Raw genomic sequence first — 18,669 nt, forward strand, 5'->3', positions numbered from 1 at the left:
AAAGGGAGATAATTAAGACCGCATTGAATGCTCTGTAATGCATACATGTATATAAATTTGTGTCCAGAGCAGGGCAATTTTTTTATCCAAGGTTAATCAATTATTTAACTTAAGTAGAGGATCTACAAGGTAATTCTACATCCCAAATATCTAAACTCAGTTAGATACTTTTAGATAATTTTAGTTTTACAAAAGAAGACTTAAATGTATTTTCCTGTATAAGTCTATGTAAACTAAGTGACCTCTGGGATGGAGCCAAGCATAGTTTGAACAAAATTGGCAGAGGTACACTAATAAGAATAATTAATGACCCTTGGTGCGGGGCCAATTTTGACCCCAAGGCTATAATATGAACAATTCTTGTAGAGTTTCATGAGATAATGCTACACATAAAATAGCTAAGCTCCAGACCTTGCATTTTCAGAGTAATTTTTTTTCAGATTTCATTTTAAAAATCTATTTTAGCCCTTACCAAGATGGAGCGAAAGGAACATCCGATGAAAATTTCATTGAATTTGACCCAGTGGTTTCTGAGAAGAAGTCGGACGACGGACGCTCCGACGGGCGGACGATGAACGCCGGCAAATTGTGATCTTGAGCTCTTTGTGTGTGCTCAGGTGAGCTAAAAATAGTTTCCGTATTTCTAATAGTCTTCACTAACTTGCTGGACCGTTTTTAATTTTCAAAGCGTGGCCTAGATTATACTTGAATATAGAAATAATTTATAATTTACAGTGCATTTCAGTCTATTGATTGTAAATTAGCCATAATTTTGCTTTAATTAAATAGTATATAAAATGTTTGATGTATTTTCAAGAAAAAATCGAAGCTTTTTCTTAATTCGACTGCCTTCGTAATTAACTCCCAGGCTAATTACATGAGGTTTAACCGGCGAAATTACGGTAAAGGCATTTTAAATCAATCGTACTGTCGAGTATCGCGTTTCAGATCAAACCATTCATAGGCGATGGCCCTAACGGCATTCCGGAATGCCGTTAGGGCCATCGCCTATGAATGTGTTAATCTGAAACTCGATAGTCGATAGTACGATGGTGAAAACACGAAATCACGAAACTACGATGGTGAAAACACGATAGTACGATGATGAAAACGCGATAGTACGATGATGAAAACGCGATAGTACGATGATGAAAACACGACGGTACGATGTTGAAAACGCGATAGTACGATGATGAAAACACGACAGTACGATGATGAAAACGCGATAGTACGATGGTGAAAACGCGATAGTACGATGATGAAAACACGACAGTACGATGATGAAAACGCGAAATGACGAAACTACGATGGTGAAAACGCGAAAGCACGATGATGAAAACGCGAAAGTACGATGATGAAAACGCGACAGTACGATACTACGATGATGAAAACGCGATAAACTATCGTGTTTTCACCATCGTACTGTCGCGTTTTCACCATCGTAGTTTCGTGATTTCGTGTTTTCATCATCGTACTGTCGTGTTTTCATCATCGTACTATCGCGTTTTCACCATCGTACTATCGCGTTTTCATCATCGTACTTTCATCATCGTACTATCGCGTTTTCACCATCGTACTGTCGTGTTTTCATCATCGTACTATCGCATTTTCATCATCGTACTATCGCGTTTTCACCATCGTAGTTTCGTGATTTCGTGTTTTCACCATCGTACTATCGACTATCGCGTTTCAGATAAACACATTCATAGGCGATGGCCCTAACGGCATTCCGTAGCTAACTCGGTAGCCATGTTTAAGATAACATTCATTTCTATTTTTAAACCATCGGAAATGAAAGTGCTCAGTTCAATATAGGAGGAATAAAAATGAAATATGCCAAAATCAATCGGGATTTGTTCGTGTCCTTGTGCAAACAAAGACACAATAGCGGATCTTCTTTTGTGTGCTCCATGTCCTCCGCCCATATTGTCATATGGGGATTTCCGTGACCATGCACTTAGTGGAGGTTTACAGATTCACTCAGTTTGTGTAATTGCTAAACGGTGTAACATTTATGGAATTGATAAAAATGACTGCCCACCAGAAATCGCATTGGCTGTGTTTCCTTTTGTATTACTCGGTGTTTTATTTGGATTGTTATTATTGTTTCTTTTTATTTTGTGAGTATAACTTGTCTAAATTTAGACTGAACTTTTGATAACAACCGACCTACAAAACGAAATAATAATACCAACATTTTTACATTTCCCGTGTTGGTATACAAAGTATTGATTAATAGGGTTTTTGTTTGTTTTACTGTTTTATGTACTAGTATTTCATACAGTTCTGTGTAACTATATACGCCATTTGTTAGACAGACGATCGATTTATACACTATTATACGTTGTAGGCAACGCTCACGGCTAATTGTTTAATTAATATATGAAGCAAATCAAAACAAACGTTTAGAGCTACTCTTGCTTAAAATAACAAAATGTATTGGATTGATTACGCGTATTAAAACCCGGTAGAAAATAAACTCTTTTCATTTAACATAATATATAATTAAATACCAGCTTGAATTTTCATTTTCAGTTTTATATGGAGGAAACGTCGACAGAGAACGCAGGTAAAGAGCGTTATGTTTGTGTTAATACGCTTTAGTGCGTAAGTTCGACCCAAAGTTAAATTAATGTATATGAGACGAATTTAAACCGTCTTAAGATACTTGTATATAACTTGTACAAATATTGTTATAATTCACAAATAAGTGTGATAGACACTAAATTTTATTAAAACATACAATTCCTTATATGTGTAGGTTAAGTACACTTTTCTTATTTTGTGCAAAACTATGAAAATGGTTGAAATTTCATTAAAGCAGGTAAGCAACTGCCTATGAAAATAAACCATACATTCACATGTACGATTAAACCTTGCACTAATCAACCGCTGGTGAAATTGTTTTAACATTAATATTTTGTTTCATTCTTTGGTATATGTTTTTTTTTCTCAATCTGTTGCAGAGGTTTGATGTAGTTGGACATGATGTTGAATTAAGTGAAGCATTAAATAAAGACAAGTATGTGATGTCCCCTCAGGAGCATGCTAGTGAAAACATTGAACACTCTGCTAGACTAAGTGCAAACGTTGAGCACTCTGAAAGTGAAGACGTTGAATCGGACGAAGAAGTATATTACCCTGCAGAGGAAGAAATATCTTCTGTAAAGGTCCAATCCACAAGTGCAATACAAACTGACTCTACAGATTTTCCAAAACATTCAAGTCAGTTCGATAAATCAAATCGAATATCCCCTGAGAAAACAATACCAAAGTTAATATCAACTAACCAAAAGCATTTTGCAAATAGTGATCCATCAGAATCGACTGGCATTAAATATTCAGATGACAATGACAGCAGTTTAGGAGATGATGACGAAGACATTCCATTTATTGACTGTGAAAATGTAGATTGTGCAGGGCAAAGCTAGCACAGGATTCTCTCACATAAATCTCACATTAACATACCACGTGTTCACTGTATTTCCCATGATTTCATTGTAAGCATCAGCTTTTAGAAATAACATATTTACGTTATAATTACATTTTTGTGTGTTATAAACGTTCCGTTGAGCCTTAAAGTAGATGTAATGTATTTTGGTTGATGAAATGGCTGTGAAAATCGTATTTACATTAATGATGTTATCAGGAAAATATATTTGTTTTACTTTTGTAAAATACATAAGTAGGTGATGCATTAGTGGGTGAGGTTATATTTTTATGCAGTTTTAGTAAACATTTAGTAATCATATGCTAACTCTTTATCATTGATTGACCCTATAATTGTGTTATTTATTATTTGATATTGCTAGTCATGATATATTTAAAACAATTTTAAAATTTACAATAAATATTAATATGTAAACTGGCTTCCTGATTCTGTATACTTTTTAATGAAATCCGAGGTACCATGTAATGCAGGCATCATTTTCTCAGCAATTGCAACAGCAAAAGTTCGGGATTTTTACGGATAAATGTACATACTAGTTTCAGAAAAACAAACTTTTAAAACTTTTGCAATTATTTCTAGGTTGACCTCCATATAAGGGTATATTGACTAGACTAGTACAATTTATACAAGCTAATGTGTTAGTATTAACCTACTACTATAAGAAAAAGTGCGTAATGAAAATATCAGTCTGCGTAATTTCTGTTCTGAAAATAATTGATATGTAATATGCAAGAAAAAGAATCAAACACAGACGGGAATATCTAGCTCTCGAGTAACTGTTTAGCGGTAACTTGGCAGAGCCTCGTTACCGCCGTAAACAGTCACCCTCGAGCTAGATATTCCGGTCTGTACCGGCAGCCGGTGTAAGATTATTGTAGTCTGATATGCAAGAAAAGGCAATGTCACATGAATTTATTATATGTTTTATTTGGTACGAATAAAACACAGAAGGGAACATAATCATAACAAAATCAAACTGAATGGTGAAAGTTGAATGATTATTACACAGCTACACGTTACAAATAAATATTTCACAAATTAAATGGTATGATATATATATTTCTAATCCATTACTACGACTTAAGGGATAATTTCTGCCAACTTTTAAATCATGGAAAGAAAACAAAACGCGATTCATCGTGTCTTCCAGCTAATGAATTTTACATACAAGCTGTACACATATACCATAATGAAGAATAAATTGTATATATCAAGATAACTGAAAAGTAATATAAAAGTTAACTTAAAAAAGTATTCAAAACATGCGAAAAAAGTTTCATATGCAAAAAGAAAGTCACAGAAATTTAAAACACATGAAAATAAAAGCACACACGACTAAAAATGATTAAAACGTTTTTTTTTCACATTTAAATCAGAACATAATTATATAGAGGATATTTGTTTGTTTCAGTGTAAGATCGAAAAATATTTCACCGAGTGAACACCAGATGCAATATTTTCCACGAGTGGCGTAGCCACGAGTGAAAATATAATAGCTGGGGTTCACGAGTGAAATATTATTTGATCTTACATGTAAAAAAACAATTTTCCTTGTTTTATTTCAAATGATTTTTTAACGATTTTTACACCATTTTTACTGATTTTTTGCCGCGTAACGTCATGCTCTTATTCTTCATGACGTCATCAAATAATGACAAGTCACAATGTTGAAGCAAAATATAATTTCCATGATTATTTTTTAGATTTTAGATGTTTTTCAGCACAACGTTCGTAAATTTTTACGATCTACAGTTATCACGTTCATTTTTTATTATTGATGACTACATTTTCCGCTGAAAAAAACATTCATTAATGATAAATATTTTATTTTTACGCCAAATATAGTTCGGCTACTGTGAAATTATATTTGGTAATCATTACTGTGAAATTATCAGCACGACTTGAAATAGTTAAAACATTTTTTTCACATTTAAATCAGAACATAATTATAAGCAAGCAAATAGGCCTAATACATTTGATAGTTTCATTATTTGCCCATTATATCCCAAAAATGCGTTCAAAGCTTCAAATTTTTGGTGTCCGGTTACAGTTTCTGAAAAGTTACTCATTGGCCAATTACTTATCCATCTTTTGCTTATGCTGCTTTTTGGCAATTAGAACAGTTATAGGCCTAGTGATTTACTACTAGTATTTTGTATGGAAGTGTTTACATTTTACTACTTTTATGACATATAACTTTACTTAAACACTTCTCTCTTCACGTGATAAGCATTTAACATGCTTTTAAACAATTATTTAAACGTTATATAAAACTCATGTTTGTCCTTTCTGAAGACGGAAAATAAATTTAGTTATTTACTGCTTCGGCATCATGTACCTTTAATATAATTTAACATTTTTGCAATCATAACAATAAATTTAAAGGAACCTTCATTATGATCAATGTATTAAATTAGAGTAATACTCAATCTAAAGTGTTTCATTCTGACCCGTGCAAACAGAAAGGTATTTAAAGTGAGGTTTAGTGCCACATTGCTTTTTACAGTATTCATATGGTTCCGACAACCGACATTAATATGTTAGGAACTTGGGATATCTGAAATACACACGCGCATGCACGCACGCGATGACACGCACAAAACGAGAATGCTAGCCTACTCCTTCTTCAGTCGTTTAATCATCGGCAAAACTCTCTTCTGAACAAGTTTCATGGCAGCTATTGCATCCTCTGCACTGTCGTGACCATCTGAAGTTACAGATTTTAATAGTGATAATTATTACAAAATTATAATGCTGATCAGACAAGATGTCTCTCAAGTAACGTCAGTGAGGTTATGTATAATCTGGACTTAAGATTGAGCCTTTTTATTATACCTTCCTATCTTAAATCTCCATTATCTCCAGAATTATGACAAGAGGCTTATAAATGTTAAATTTGTTGTTTTTTTTTTTGTTTTTTTTTTTTTTTTGTCTTTTTTTGTGGTTTTTTTTAATCCGTGTTTATGTTGTAACACTACGAGATAATTAGTGTTGTTTTACCTCCGTCTTGTATGCGCATGCCTAGCTCAGATAGCGCAATGTCCTTCAGTGATCTTTTCAACGGCCATCCTCGATGATGCGGGTACAAGTACAGTGTGTCTATCACCTTTTCGTGCATAATCTAATGAAATAATAAAAAAAAACGTGTTTATACAGGAATATAGCATAGGAACATGTTGAATGACTTGACAAAACTTATATGTTCCGTGATAAAAATGCAGTAGATAGAATTATATTTTAAAGCATAGCTATGTCGTAATATATTCTCCATGACGTATATTCATAGTACTCGTCACTATCTTTTTTGTTATAATATTGACAGCGTTCGTAGAAATAAATGACTAACCTTCATGGCTATTAAATCAGAGCTCAGTCCATGACCTACAAGAATCGTGTCGGCAGAAAAGAGTTTCAGCATGTCCTCTCGAAGATCTTCAAATGTTTTTGTTACACCTTGTAGGTCTTTCTCACTTATACCACTCCATCTGAAGAGAAAAGTATCAATTCACACAAAAAAATTTTCAGTTTTTAAGCATGACTTTATAATAAGACAACGAAAGGAAATTTGAGGAAATTCACGCCACTCATATTGTTTTATTTGCATTTCGGCCTTTAAGTCTTTATCACAATCAATAACACAAACATGTTTGTAGTTTGTAAAATAAAGTGCTAAAGTAACATATCTGTCAAAGTTCTTTATAATGAATTTGACATGGTTCTCGCCGCCGTAATAAATTCATTAAAATAAGGTACTTGTCAGAAAGCATTTTATGAGATTACATTGTATTGTAGTCCACCACTTTGGTTGTAGGGAGACAAAACTCGTTATAGACCACATTAAGCTTGCGGTCAACGACGGTAACTCTACACACTTCTATACCCTTCATCGTATGAACCTGTAATAGACAGATGGTAATACATTTGTACTTTATAATACAGACAACATCTTATCTATACAGTATCATCCAAAAAGATCTGGACAGCTAATTATACGCAATATGGTATAATTTATTTTCTTTAGCAGTCAGTTAGCTTAAGGACGTTTTCGGAGTTTGCATATGGACAAATAGGCCAAAATAAAATGTGGCTATATGAAAACTCCCGAAAACGTATTTAAACACATTTTACTTAAAACATACAAAAGTACAAAAGTTTAACAATACATGATTATACATTAACAATAAAAGATACATGAATGAAAATAGGATCAGTGCCGAAAGCTATAAAGCTTTAAATATATATCTCCGATATTTGATAATTACGAAAATTTTGGAATGAAATAAATTTTAAAAAAGTAAAAATGCGAATTTATTAATTCATAGTGAAACTAGCGATTGTTCAAAAGGTTTAGGTTAGAAGAAGATAAAATAGATAAATGGTTGAATAGAAAGGGACAGAAGTTTGATTCGGATTCATTTGATATATTTTAATGGTAAAGTAATTTGTGGAATGTATGTATACCTAAAATACTTGAATTTTTAGAATTAATGCTATGGCTAAGATTCCACTCCTCGTTTATAAAGGTATGATGGATTGTAGTACATAGGTTAGAAATATTACCAAACAGGCAAACTCTGATATCAGTAAAGATACACAATACACAAAAAAGAAATGGTATAATAATTATACAATATGTTGAGAACTTACAGACTCTGTATCGACAGCATAAATAGTGTACTTGTCTGTTGGGTTATCTTTCTTTTCTGTTACTTTGTAGTTTTCCAGGTCTTGGTATAGGTTACCTTTGTGGACATGACTCTGAAATATATGATAAAAATATTGGCGTGTTGATGTGTGTGATCTACAATTGATCTACAATTGTTTGAATTGAAACTATCTTTTAATGATTCCTATTCGCTTTGAGAAAGTACAGAAATTAGTTTTACCGGTGCAGTTCGGCAACCCCTTGAACCATATGACCTTCCGCAGCAACCATGTGGCTGTTGTCGTCCGTCTGTAAATAGTAATGTTTACATGTATATAATACATAACTATGTATGATAAAAGATTTCATAAATGCAATCCTTTATCATTTCTTCAAAGGACTTGTAAAATAAATTTATGTAATTTATAAGAACGCAACATTTATGATATGGATATCACTTTAAAATCTTTAAATTTTATGTGAATATCATTATGGTATCAAATGTATAGTTGAAACTGAATCACAGTGAAGTTTAAGATGCAAGATTTAGCTTTGATTTCCGAAAGTAATCTTATTCGTGTGTTCATGTAACACAAAATGTATATACTATATCTTTTTGACCGCTCCAAATGAAAGTCACATTGTGTTCTTCTAGAGAATGTAGTATCAAATGATTTGTCGCATCTTTTACAGTAACCTGAAACACAGTGTATACGAAACATGGGTGTTTAATAACATCTTATGAATAAGTTTACACTATTCTATACTATTTAGTATAGACTTTTGTAAAACTAGCTACTTTATGTCGTTCTAAATGAAATATATTTTTGTGTATAAGTATATTGTGACTAGGTCAGCATTAGCAAATAAAAGGTAAAATGTAGAATACCTGCATGCCGATACTGATGTCATTTTCAAAGATAATAAAATGATGTACATGTATGTAGATAATAATATGATATTGATATAAGAGTCAACGGCGCCGCACCCATTATATAAATATAAGTTATACTTCTAAAAATCTTCTGCAGCTTACCTTCTTTAAAACCGAAATGGTTCCCATATAACTTTACACGACCATGTTCCCCAGATGGATCTTGCCTTGGGTAGTCCAGTTCTTTCATTAGATGCTCCGGCAAAATAAGGCCTTCATATATCTCATGGATTTTAGCTGAAATAAAGGTGTTTGGGATTTATACCAATAGATATATATTAAAAGCGAAATTAAGCAGATGGATATCCATGGCACAATAATCAGTCATAGATAGCACGTTTAACATTATAGTACATGGATGATAATTTACTGTACATCCATAGATCTGTACATTCTGATAAATATACATAATTTAAAGTACTTAAAACATATGGTAAAATAAAAGCTAAATCGAAATCTAAATAAGCTAGTTAGAAGATAAAACTGTCCAAAAGTACGGCAATTTTGGAGAAGATGAACCTGACAAAAGTCAAGCTTACATACCTTTCTTATCTAGCCTTTGCCTTTTCTTTTCTCTCAGACTGTCCGAATCTGGAGAGGATTTTCTTTTCTGACCAGAATGGCTTGGTTCTTTGTCATTGTGACTGTCTAATTGCTTTACCGCCACGTTTAATTCTTCAGGTTTATCATTGTGACTTTCTGATTGCTTGTCAGTCACGTTTGATTCTTCGCGTTTATCATTGGTGTCATCCTTTTTAGTATCCGAATTCGCTTCAGCACTATTCTTTTCAACAGTTGCCACTGTACTACTCTTTCTTTTATCTGTATTTTGTTCAACACTTTCCATTTTGTTATTTGCAGTTTTCTCAAAGTGCTGATTCTTCTCCTAATACGAGAACTGTCCCAGTAAATCGTGAACTGGACTTTCTGTATAAAAATAACTATTGCACGAGCTTCAAATTTCGTATTTTTATCACATTCTTGTATAACCTTCTGAAACTTGTTAATCATATAAATGCAAATCTGCTTAATATGCAATGGTTTTATACCAATAAGATACATGTATCATTAATTTATCAAAACCATGTTCGCGGTGTTTTGGTGGGGGTTTTTTAAACTTTTATTTTCGGTTTTGTTTACGAGTTTAATTAAATAACTAACTGGCCATTTGCAGTTGAAATTGTCAGATATAATACTTATTTTATAAAATTTGAAAATAAAAATATATCAGCAGTTTCTTAAATGACGAATAAAGACTGCCAGTTTTGTTAAATTAGTATACAGCTGTAATGTTATATCTAAATCGAAACAAAGAAGTATACGGAAATATGATAAAAAACAACGTTTCAACTGAATTAAATTATCCTGACCTGTAAAACAAACCAAAAAAAAAGATGATAAATAAAGCTTTTTTTACAAACACTTAAATCTTACCTGCAGATATTTAAGGTTTTTACCAACAGTCAGAAATACATACTATTATAAGAGCGTCGATCACTAGTAAATAAAAATCAAGGAAAAATAATCCCGGAAGAAATACTGGGTTTAAGGTTACTTTTGTTATCAGTTCATGCATTGATTTAGTTATCTGTGTAGCTCTGATATCGGGTATTTACATTAACGGTAATCATCATCAAATTGCCATAATATAATTTTGATTACATGAAAATCATGATCTTTTTGTGTACCTTAGTTTACAGTCAACGCAATGCACGTTCAGTGTAGATTGTATTTTTTTCCATTTAAATCTGGTTTCCAGTTTAAATGCCGAAAACTATTTAAGTCGGTGCTAGCTAGTGGGCATACTAGGTATACTAGTATGAAACCCAGGTAAACCAAGAGGTCTATTCAATAAGAGCTAAGAACTGATTCCAGGATTCTCTTGTATCTCATAGCTGCCTCTGTTGTCTGCTGAGGTAAGAACCCTACTGGAAATAAGTACTTGCACTTTCGTAGGTTATCATTGACCGCCCGGTCTAAAGAAATTTAATTCAATTCAATTTTCTATTTTCTTTCAAATGCAAAGGTTATAGGTCACGCGAACACTAGGTTCTAAAATTGTTGTGTTTTTTTAATAGTGCCACTATTTCGGGTTCACATTTTTTATTACAAACATTATCGTTTAAATCAAAATAATTTTCAATATGTTAAGTTATTGCTTATAACTTAAAAGGTAAAGAAAAAACTTATTTCGTAATGTTTATGAGCATATGACTTATTGCCCTTTCTATCACGAATATTGTTTTGTTACATTTAATTAAGTATAAACGTCATTGTATATTTCATTTAACTACTTTCTAGAACTACTTCATGTACAAGTGGTTATATACATTAAAACGGTTTAATAATCTATTCTATTCTCGTGAAAGAATTCACCGCCATTTTGTTCTAAATCCACTGGTGAAACATTAGTTCTGGCGATCTTTTAATTACATGCGTGAAATATCAAGTTTTCACTTATTTCATTAACTCAGGCACAAACGCGTACCTCTTTGGACAACGGACTTGTCATTTGACTTTAAAAATCCACAATTTTCCTTTACATGATGATACTCGTAGTTGTGAAGTGCCGGAGATTCGAGGTCAAAGTTCGAAACAAACTCGTCAATAATATTTTAATGACATAAACAAAATGATGGAAAATGAACAGAACAAATAAGTGTCACTAACCACTTTTATTGTAGTTCATTAATCATTTTTAAATTATGCTGCATACAAAACATTTATAAAATCATTATGTTTCTAGTACAGTTTTAACTATGATTGTATAGATTGAAAGGTCATATAGAACAAAGTAAACACATCTATTTAAGCTCAAACAACTTTTTTGTGTTTCAGTAAATTCTATTTATTTAACAAGCACATGTATCAATATCAATATTTCATGATAACGTATTTTTATTCTTAATCAGTCCCAATTAAACTACATTATTTCATACTGAAAGTTTTGACTTGATAGTTTTATATTGATTTTAGGACATCTAAATTAATAAGTTCATTTAATTATAAATAAAAAAAGTTTGCTTCAAAAATAGTGCATGTATATATATGTATGTATGATTTAAGTTCTGAAACAACTATGTTTCCTCGTCATTCTGTTCTAGATTTTTCAACGAAAGCTTCATGGTCGCCTCTGCATCTTCTTTACTGTCATGGCCCTCTGAAAAAAGGAAACATAAACATTAAAGAACAAAATATACCAGAGATGGATAATATAAACGTCATGTCGTATCTCAGTTTAATGTTTAAGCGAATATCCGTTGTGTTTGGTCTTATTCCTTCTATTTTTTTATTTATTTATTAATTTATTTATTTGCTTTTGTCTCTCGAACAACTTCAACATTTGCTACAACATCTCCCTTTCAGTCTTTTCAGGGCATGACATGACATATGGACAATATCTTCGTTAATACATCGGTGGATGCTGATCAGAGTTGTGGGGAAAATCTTATTTAAAAACAAAAAAAAAACATTATAGAAATAAGAGATATTTAACATAAATATCAACGTTTTATTCCATGCATCACCGTCTGACAGATACGACTGCCATGGTTACTCACTCTGTCCTTCACAGTTCAAATTAAGATGTTCGATATGATTATATTACCTCCAACTTGAATGCTCAATTGTAAGACACTTCTGGCAATTTCCTTAAGGGATTTTCGGAGAGGAAGTCCACTGTCGTGTGGATACAGCATAACTGTGTCAACAATCTTCTCGTGTATAATCTAATACAAACATAATCAGAAGAAAACAGTTGCCAACTTTTGAAAATGCAAGCTGCACAGAAACATAGGCATTCGGCTCGTTTGTCTTTCATAAATGGTAAAATTGTCTCCCCTTATTTATCTACACTAAAATTACTATCCAGAATCCGTTATTAAATTTAACATTCGAAAGTTAGCATCTGATAAGGTATATCATGAACTGAGATTAGAAATATAAAGATATAGTACCTTCATTGAAATGAGGTCATGGTTAAGACCGTGTCCAATCATTATCGTGTCGGCAGAGAACAGTTCCAGCATCTCATCCCTCATCTCTTCATACGTTGTTGTAACATCTTGTAGATCCTCTTCATTCACACCGCTCCATCTAGCAAATAAACAAATCCTCCTAACCTGTATCTCTTAAAATCTAAATTCATACTACTTTGTTATTAGTTTTAGAAGCATCAGATGTACGTAGAATAAAATGAAACAAAATAATACGGGGTTTATATATTTGGTGTCAAACTTACATCGTATTGTAGTCTACTATTTCTGACGTCGGTTGACAGAACTCGTTGTAGACCACTTGAAGTGTCGGGTCAATTACCGACACCTTGCATACTTCCAGACCCCTCACTGTATGAACCTAAACAAGAAAAGTAAAATGAAATTTCCAAATCCTTGTGAAAAGAAAACTATACGTGATGTAAACAATGCTTTCAACCTAGTTTATAATCGACTCAACTTCAAAACATTCAATTAAATGATAAGTTTATTATATAAGTACATGTACATGTATATAATAACATTTTATAAATGTATAGGGCTTACCGATTCCGTATCTAAGGCATATACGCCATAGTTACCATCAACAGGATGTTCACTAGGTTGAGTTCTTCTATATCCTTGAAGGTCCAGGTACAAGTTTCCTTTGTACACATGGCTCTAAAATATATCCATGTTTAATGGATTAATATATCTATGATTTTAAACATAGGTATGTAGATGCGCTTCGAGTGAGTAATACAACAATGAAGAGGAATGTCAAAATAATAAATTTCTAACATTTTATCTCTGCAAAGATAGATAGATGACAAAAATTGCAACTGCATTTATCTCCAAGAAGACCAATAATTGATATTTTACTGCACGAAATAACTGAAACTTTCGCTTAGGTTTTATACTTTTTATCTTTTATTGCTTTGATTAAATGATTGATTAATTTGTTTATATCATCGATTAGTCGATAATCGATTGCTCAATCGATCTATTAGTTATTTAATTGGCGACAATATTTGTGTCATGGCAGTCTACAAAACAAAATACCGGTGCAATACGGCAGCCCCTTAAACCAAGACCTTTTCCACAGCAACCGTGCGGGTGTTGCTTCCTACCTTGAATGAAGAAATTGTTAAAATATATAAAAGACCAAACAGCAGAATATATTATACAATGCTGTTATATAAAATGTTATATGATATCATGTCCAATATTGTTCATGAGATAATTATTTCCATAAAAGATTTTCATATTTATTTGGGGATGCAATATTAACAATTTAAAGTACCTGATTACTCGTACAATGAAATCTACCATTACAACAGAAAAGAAAAAACGAACCGCTCTCTGTATGGAAGTCACACTGCGTTCTATTAGCAAATGTTACATCAAACGGTTTCTCGCACCTTTTGCATTTTCCTGTAAGAGAATTTGTTGAATAGTTTTACTTCAAGATTGTCGATTTACTTTGAATAACAGAGAATGCAGCTTTCGTGATAACCAACGCTACAAAAATTAGCACGTAAATAAATAACAAAGGTTCTTGCTTTATAAAGCGTTTATCATTGATAAGTATTTCATGTAAAAGTCGACTCAAAAGATATAGTTTTAAATATCGTCGATGTATCTAAAATCGCGGTGTATGTAAATTCGCGGATTTTGTTTACACTTGGATAATCTCGTAAAATCTCGTCGCACTTGCCCGACAATGACGTAATATTTCCCGCAAAATGTGTCTACATATGTTTTGTGTATCAAACCATCACAAATCACATAAAAATGGGCAGTTTATGGTTCATTTTCTAATTAGTATAAAAAACATGATTTTACTTATGCCCAAATGTCTACCTTATAAGTAATCCGTTTTTATTAAACTAGAAAAGTTTGTCAAACAATTCCCACTTCCGGAAATTTCTTCAAGATGTGAAGGTCAGTCGGCCATGCTTTTTTTCCCAAACCGAGGCTATGAATATATTTATTGACCGATTTTGGATACCCATATCAGCTAATGCAAAAAGTGTCATTTCCTGCATTTAAAAAATAATTAGGTCTAACTTTAACCTATTTGACCAAAATTTAATTGACAGAATTACTTTTATGTCATCATCAAACTTTAAGATGTAATCACATGTTAAGATTTAAATGTGCAAGCACTTGACCTACTTAAATCTTTTGCCGAAAATGAGGGTCATATGGGGAGATGAAAATCGAATTTATCGGCTGTTTTAGTTTTTTCACTACTTCTTACATGTTTACAAAATAAAACTGCAAATAAGAAATAGATATAAAAAATCAACATTATTCTGAAAAATTGATATTTTCTCAGTTTAAAGTGGCTGGAATTTTTGTCATGTGAACTGATTTGACTTACAATGACGTATTTGTAGTCGTCCGCGAATTAACATACAGTTCCAATATGGCGGCCGTCATGACAGACGCTTATTATTTAAAGTTACCACTGACAAATACGAGTGTAAGTTGGTGAAACTTGAACTGACTTCAAAATGAAAAAGGCCAATTGTAAGCACACATTATGTGTATAATTTATTATATATCTTTTTTACACATTATTTCTCACAAATGTGCCTAATACCGCGAATATACATCAGTCGAGGATATGTACTAGTATAGAGATTATACATGGTAAAAAAAAATTGTAGGGATAAAATTTCGTCGGATCTTAAATTTGTGTTTTGACCTATCCACGAAAACCACCAAAAGTCATGCCCAACGAATAATAATGACTTCACAGTATCAAAAAATTGCCAATATCAAGTTGCTTATCTGTTAGTAATAACATGCATGTCAGATATTATCATGGTATGTTAACACTTGTTGCAACGTTACTGCTACTTGATTTGCACAGCTTTTGCTTTCATCATAGTGACGTTTCCGGAATTGATCATAGACGTTCCAAAAGATTGTTTTCCTCTTGGTTTGTTTGTTTGTTTTTCTTTTTGGGAATGTGTATTGGAATCTTTTCATCATTTTCATGCTATAAACTTTTGTATAATGTTTAATGCAAATAAAGTATATTATCATCGACATTCTGTCATTCTGAAGTTTGTTTTTCTTTCAGGACTGTAACTTACTTTGCTTATTTGTTAGTTGTTTCTGTTTGCTAATTCAAAGTATCATGTTTGTTGCTGTTTTATTTTGCGAATGAAAAGTATGAAAAGAAATCAAAACAATAACACACAAGTTTGATCAACGCATAGTTTTTACACAAAAATAAAGATAAACAGGGTTATGTGAACAAAAATACAAAAACAAAGTATACGAGTTTTTTTTAAACATATCATTTTACTAAACATATGACTATCGTACTAAAATAAATCTTTTGTTTTCCTTTTGACCTAATCAGGTTTTAACCCTACCAACTTGATTTTGATCATAATTTTATGTCAAAGGAAAATATTTTTTAAGTTATCTATCATTTTGCAATGCTTTAGAAGTAGATAGCATTTAATTATCGAAATTATAAATTAAAATCAATATCATCACATAATTCTACATGCTGGGAATCCACAATCAATTCCAACTACACGTCGTAAATATGTCTCAATGACGTGACATGACAAGATATTGTCAAATAGATAAGATATGTAGGACATATCATGGTTTGAGTTTCAACTACCATTGTTGTCTTTAATTGGATCAATAGATTACGATTTATTTTTAAACATTTGAAACATGGGAAGACATGGACAATTTGTTTAGCTGTCTCTTGGTTTAAACTAAATAAGTATACCAGCCATCAATAAATCGTTTAAATTTGACACACTTTGTTTCTCTCCGTAATTGATATTTAATTGGAATTGGAAAACTCCAATGATAAAGGTTTATCATATTGTTGCTCCTGGTTTTAAGGGCGCTCATTTGTTTTTTTAAAAGATACGATAAGCTATTTTATCATGTTTATTGTAAATCATATCTACAAAATTCATGTACTAATTGTATTTTGTCAAAAGAAAGAAAATTGTTATGTTGTAACCTTTCTTAAACCCAAAGTGATCGCCATACAGTTTAACCACGCCCTCGTTTCGGTTGGGGTCAGGCCTGGGGTAGTCTAACCTCCTCAGGTCATCTTCCGATAACTTGCGGCGCAAAAATCTACTGTATTGTTCAGCTGAAATTTTAAATAGAATAGTTCGCATTTACATTGTGTCTAAAAATATTTTTGTATAATTTTCTGATAAAATCATTTCGGTCTCTTTCGGGGTTTTTTTTTTAAATTTAATTACATGTGCATTCAATTATGGTTTAAACATATTTTTTCAACTTACATTGAAGTTGCATTTTACTTGTGAAAAAATATAGGCATAACACGTTTTGGGCCATAAAAGCTACGATTTTTTAGAAATAATAAAAATATACGAACGATAATCGAGCATTAGGAACATCTAGACAACTATCATACATGTTTAGATATACTTTACGCGCTAAAATCACAGAATTGAGCATCGGTAAAAAATATGTGAAGTTCTGCTGATCCAGTTGTGCACTATAACACAATTTTTTAGAAATCGCTTTTTTTTTTTGTTTTCTTGTTAGTTTCCCCGCCAGTTCTAAAATCATTAGTTGATGCAGACTCGGGAACATGTATAAAAATCTTTATGTACTTGACAGTTTTCTTCAATTTTCTAGTTAATCAAAACGTCTCTAAGTCCATTTCTTCCTTACATTTTGAATTCATTTCCCCGTAAATTTATGATATAAATGTATTATATTAGTTAAATTATCAAAATTAATTATGATTAAAAGAGTTTAAAATTACCTGTTGCCATAATTAATTGTCCTGGTTTGTAAAATTTTTTCTCCCAGTGGGCAATTCGACCCATAGCAAACGCCTCTTTTATACCTTTCTAAAAACATGGAATTACGCCATGGTCTTAATTTAGAATTCATATTATTATACTTAAATCTTATATGAAAATTTTCATTAACATGTGCAATTAAAGGTAAAGGAGGGTTTTTCATAATGTTTAACAAACTACTTTGACAGCAGTAATACATTTTTCGATTTTCCCGTCGATGAAATAGTTTCTATAAAAGATTTCTTATATACCTTGTCTTGAACCTTTTTTAGAGTATTTTTTTTATGATTTCGTTTTTATCTGTTTATGACAGTTTCTTTATATAGTATATAATTTCGTAATCAGCGTTAAATATAGACCACTTACACGACTTAAGCAGACACAGTGAATATATAGAGAAGTTTCTTTATTTTCCTTATCGTCTTCGTCGAAGCGAAAAACTTATCACGGTTAGGAAGAAAGTTTTTAAAACGAACTAAGTATGGTAAGATAGCGACGTAAGGATCAATTTAAACACATAAACAAAGCGGTTGGCCCATGTTATTGTAGTAATAATATTTTAAGATAATGGATTTCCAAAGGTTTTGTATTACGTTGTCCAATAAAATTATAGAGAATATCTACGTAAAGTTTTGGAATATATAATTTTGGAATACCAAAATCGACGGCTACATGCAAAAAACAAGTCTCAAAATAAGGTTAAAATTACTTGGTTCTGAAAATAGGCTTATATAGTTTTCTTCTTTAGAATAACAATCTATAGTATTTACAAGTATTTAGATACTTGTAGTATATCATTTACATTTAAGCTTTTTCTAAAAATAACATATAAC

General features: G+C 31.9%; 3 protein-coding genes across 6 annotated transcripts; 1 reads left to right on the forward strand and 2 right to left on the reverse strand.

The window, feature by feature from the left end:
- The first annotated feature begins 1,727 nt into the window (after positions 1-1,727).
- Positions 1,728-4,062, forward strand: LOC132736155 (uncharacterized). Its single transcript, XM_060723239.1, has 3 exons — positions 1,728-2,120; positions 2,536-2,569; positions 2,967-4,062. Exons 1-3 carry the CDS (start codon positions 1,834-1,836, stop codon positions 3,429-3,431), a joined length of 786 nt encoding a protein of 261 aa, XP_060579222.1. The 5' UTR covers positions 1,728-1,833; the 3' UTR covers positions 3,432-4,062.
- A 1,290-nt stretch (positions 4,063-5,352) lies between these two features.
- On the reverse strand, positions 5,353-10,622 carry LOC132736161 (exonuclease GOR-like). Of its 4 annotated transcripts, none has more exons than XM_060723260.1 (10): positions 10,465-10,622; positions 9,574-9,957; positions 9,133-9,267; positions 8,704-8,793; positions 8,338-8,405; positions 8,099-8,209; positions 7,232-7,347; positions 6,798-6,936; positions 6,452-6,572; positions 5,353-6,158 (listed from the first exon to the last, which is right to left on the reverse strand). In XM_060723260.1, exons 2-10 carry the CDS (start codon positions 9,875-9,877, stop codon positions 6,067-6,069), a joined length of 1,176 nt encoding a protein of 391 aa, XP_060579243.1. In that variant the 5' UTR covers positions 9,878-9,957; positions 10,465-10,622; the 3' UTR covers positions 5,353-6,066. The 4 variants fall into 4 exon arrangements, with proteins under 4 accessions (XP_060579243.1, XP_060579257.1, XP_060579249.1 ...); XM_060723274.1 differs by having other exon boundaries at positions 9,574-9,971; positions 10,465-10,599; XM_060723266.1 differs by having other exon boundaries at positions 9,574-10,023; positions 10,465-10,596.
- Positions 10,623-11,463: 841 nt separating this feature from the next.
- On the reverse strand, positions 11,464-17,988 carry LOC132736187 (putative exonuclease GOR). Its single transcript, XM_060723286.1, has 9 exons — positions 17,797-17,988; positions 17,014-17,148; positions 14,361-14,438; positions 14,067-14,134; positions 13,572-13,685; positions 13,271-13,386; positions 12,987-13,125; positions 12,638-12,758; positions 11,464-12,190 (listed from the first exon to the last, which is right to left on the reverse strand). The coding sequence occupies exons 1-9, from the start codon at positions 17,858-17,860 to the stop codon at positions 12,108-12,110; spliced, it is 918 nt and encodes a 305-aa protein (XP_060579269.1). The 5' UTR covers positions 17,861-17,988; the 3' UTR covers positions 11,464-12,107.
- Positions 17,989-18,669: the final 681 nt, after the last annotated feature.

The sequence above is a fragment of the Ruditapes philippinarum genome, unplaced genomic scaffold (genome assembly GCF_026571515.1).
Source record: "Ruditapes philippinarum isolate M1 unplaced genomic scaffold, ASM2657151v2 ctg2263_1_1_1_1, whole genome shotgun sequence".
NCBI classification, from domain to species: Eukaryota; Metazoa; Mollusca; class Bivalvia; order Venerida; family Veneridae; genus Ruditapes; species Ruditapes philippinarum.

What these genes read in the sequence shown, in the direction of transcription:
- LOC132736155 (XM_060723239.1), top strand. Translation starts at nt 1,834, where the DNA reads ATGCCAAAATCAATCGGGATTTGTTCGTGTCCTTGTGCAAACAAAGAC. An exon ending in TTATTGTTTCTTTTTATTTT is followed by an intron (nt 2,121 to 2,535) that starts GTGAGTATAACT and finishes TTTCATTTTCAG; the next exon opens with TTTTATATGGAGGAAACGTC. An exon ending in AACGTCGACAGAGAACGCAG is followed by an intron (nt 2,570 to 2,966) that starts GTAAAGAGCGTT and finishes AATCTGTTGCAG; the next exon opens with AGGTTTGATGTAGTTGGACA.
- LOC132736161 (XM_060723260.1), bottom strand. Translation starts at nt 9,877, where the DNA reads ATGGAAAGTGTTGAACAAAATACAGATAAAAGAAAGAGTAGTACAGTG. An exon ending in GGAGCGGTCAAAAAGATATA is followed by an intron (nt 8,406 to 8,703) that starts GTATATACATTT and finishes TACTATTTACAG; the next exon opens with ACGGACGACAACAGCCACAT. An exon ending in GGGGTTGCCGAACTGCACCG is followed by an intron (nt 8,210 to 8,337) that starts GTAAAACTAATT and finishes CATATATTTCAG; the next exon opens with AGTCATGTCCACAAAGGTAA.
- LOC132736187 (XM_060723286.1), bottom strand. Translation starts at nt 17,860, where the DNA reads ATGGGTCGAATTGCCCACTGGGAGAAAAAATTTTACAAACCAGGACAA. An exon ending in ATGCCTTAGATACGGAATCG is followed by an intron (nt 13,387 to 13,571) that starts GTAAGCCCTATA and finishes TTTCTTGTTTAG; the next exon opens with GTTCATACAGTGAGGGGTCT. An exon ending in ATGACCTCATTTCAATGAAG is followed by an intron (nt 12,759 to 12,986) that starts GTACTATATCTT and finishes TGTTTGTATTAG; the next exon opens with ATTATACACGAGAAGATTGT.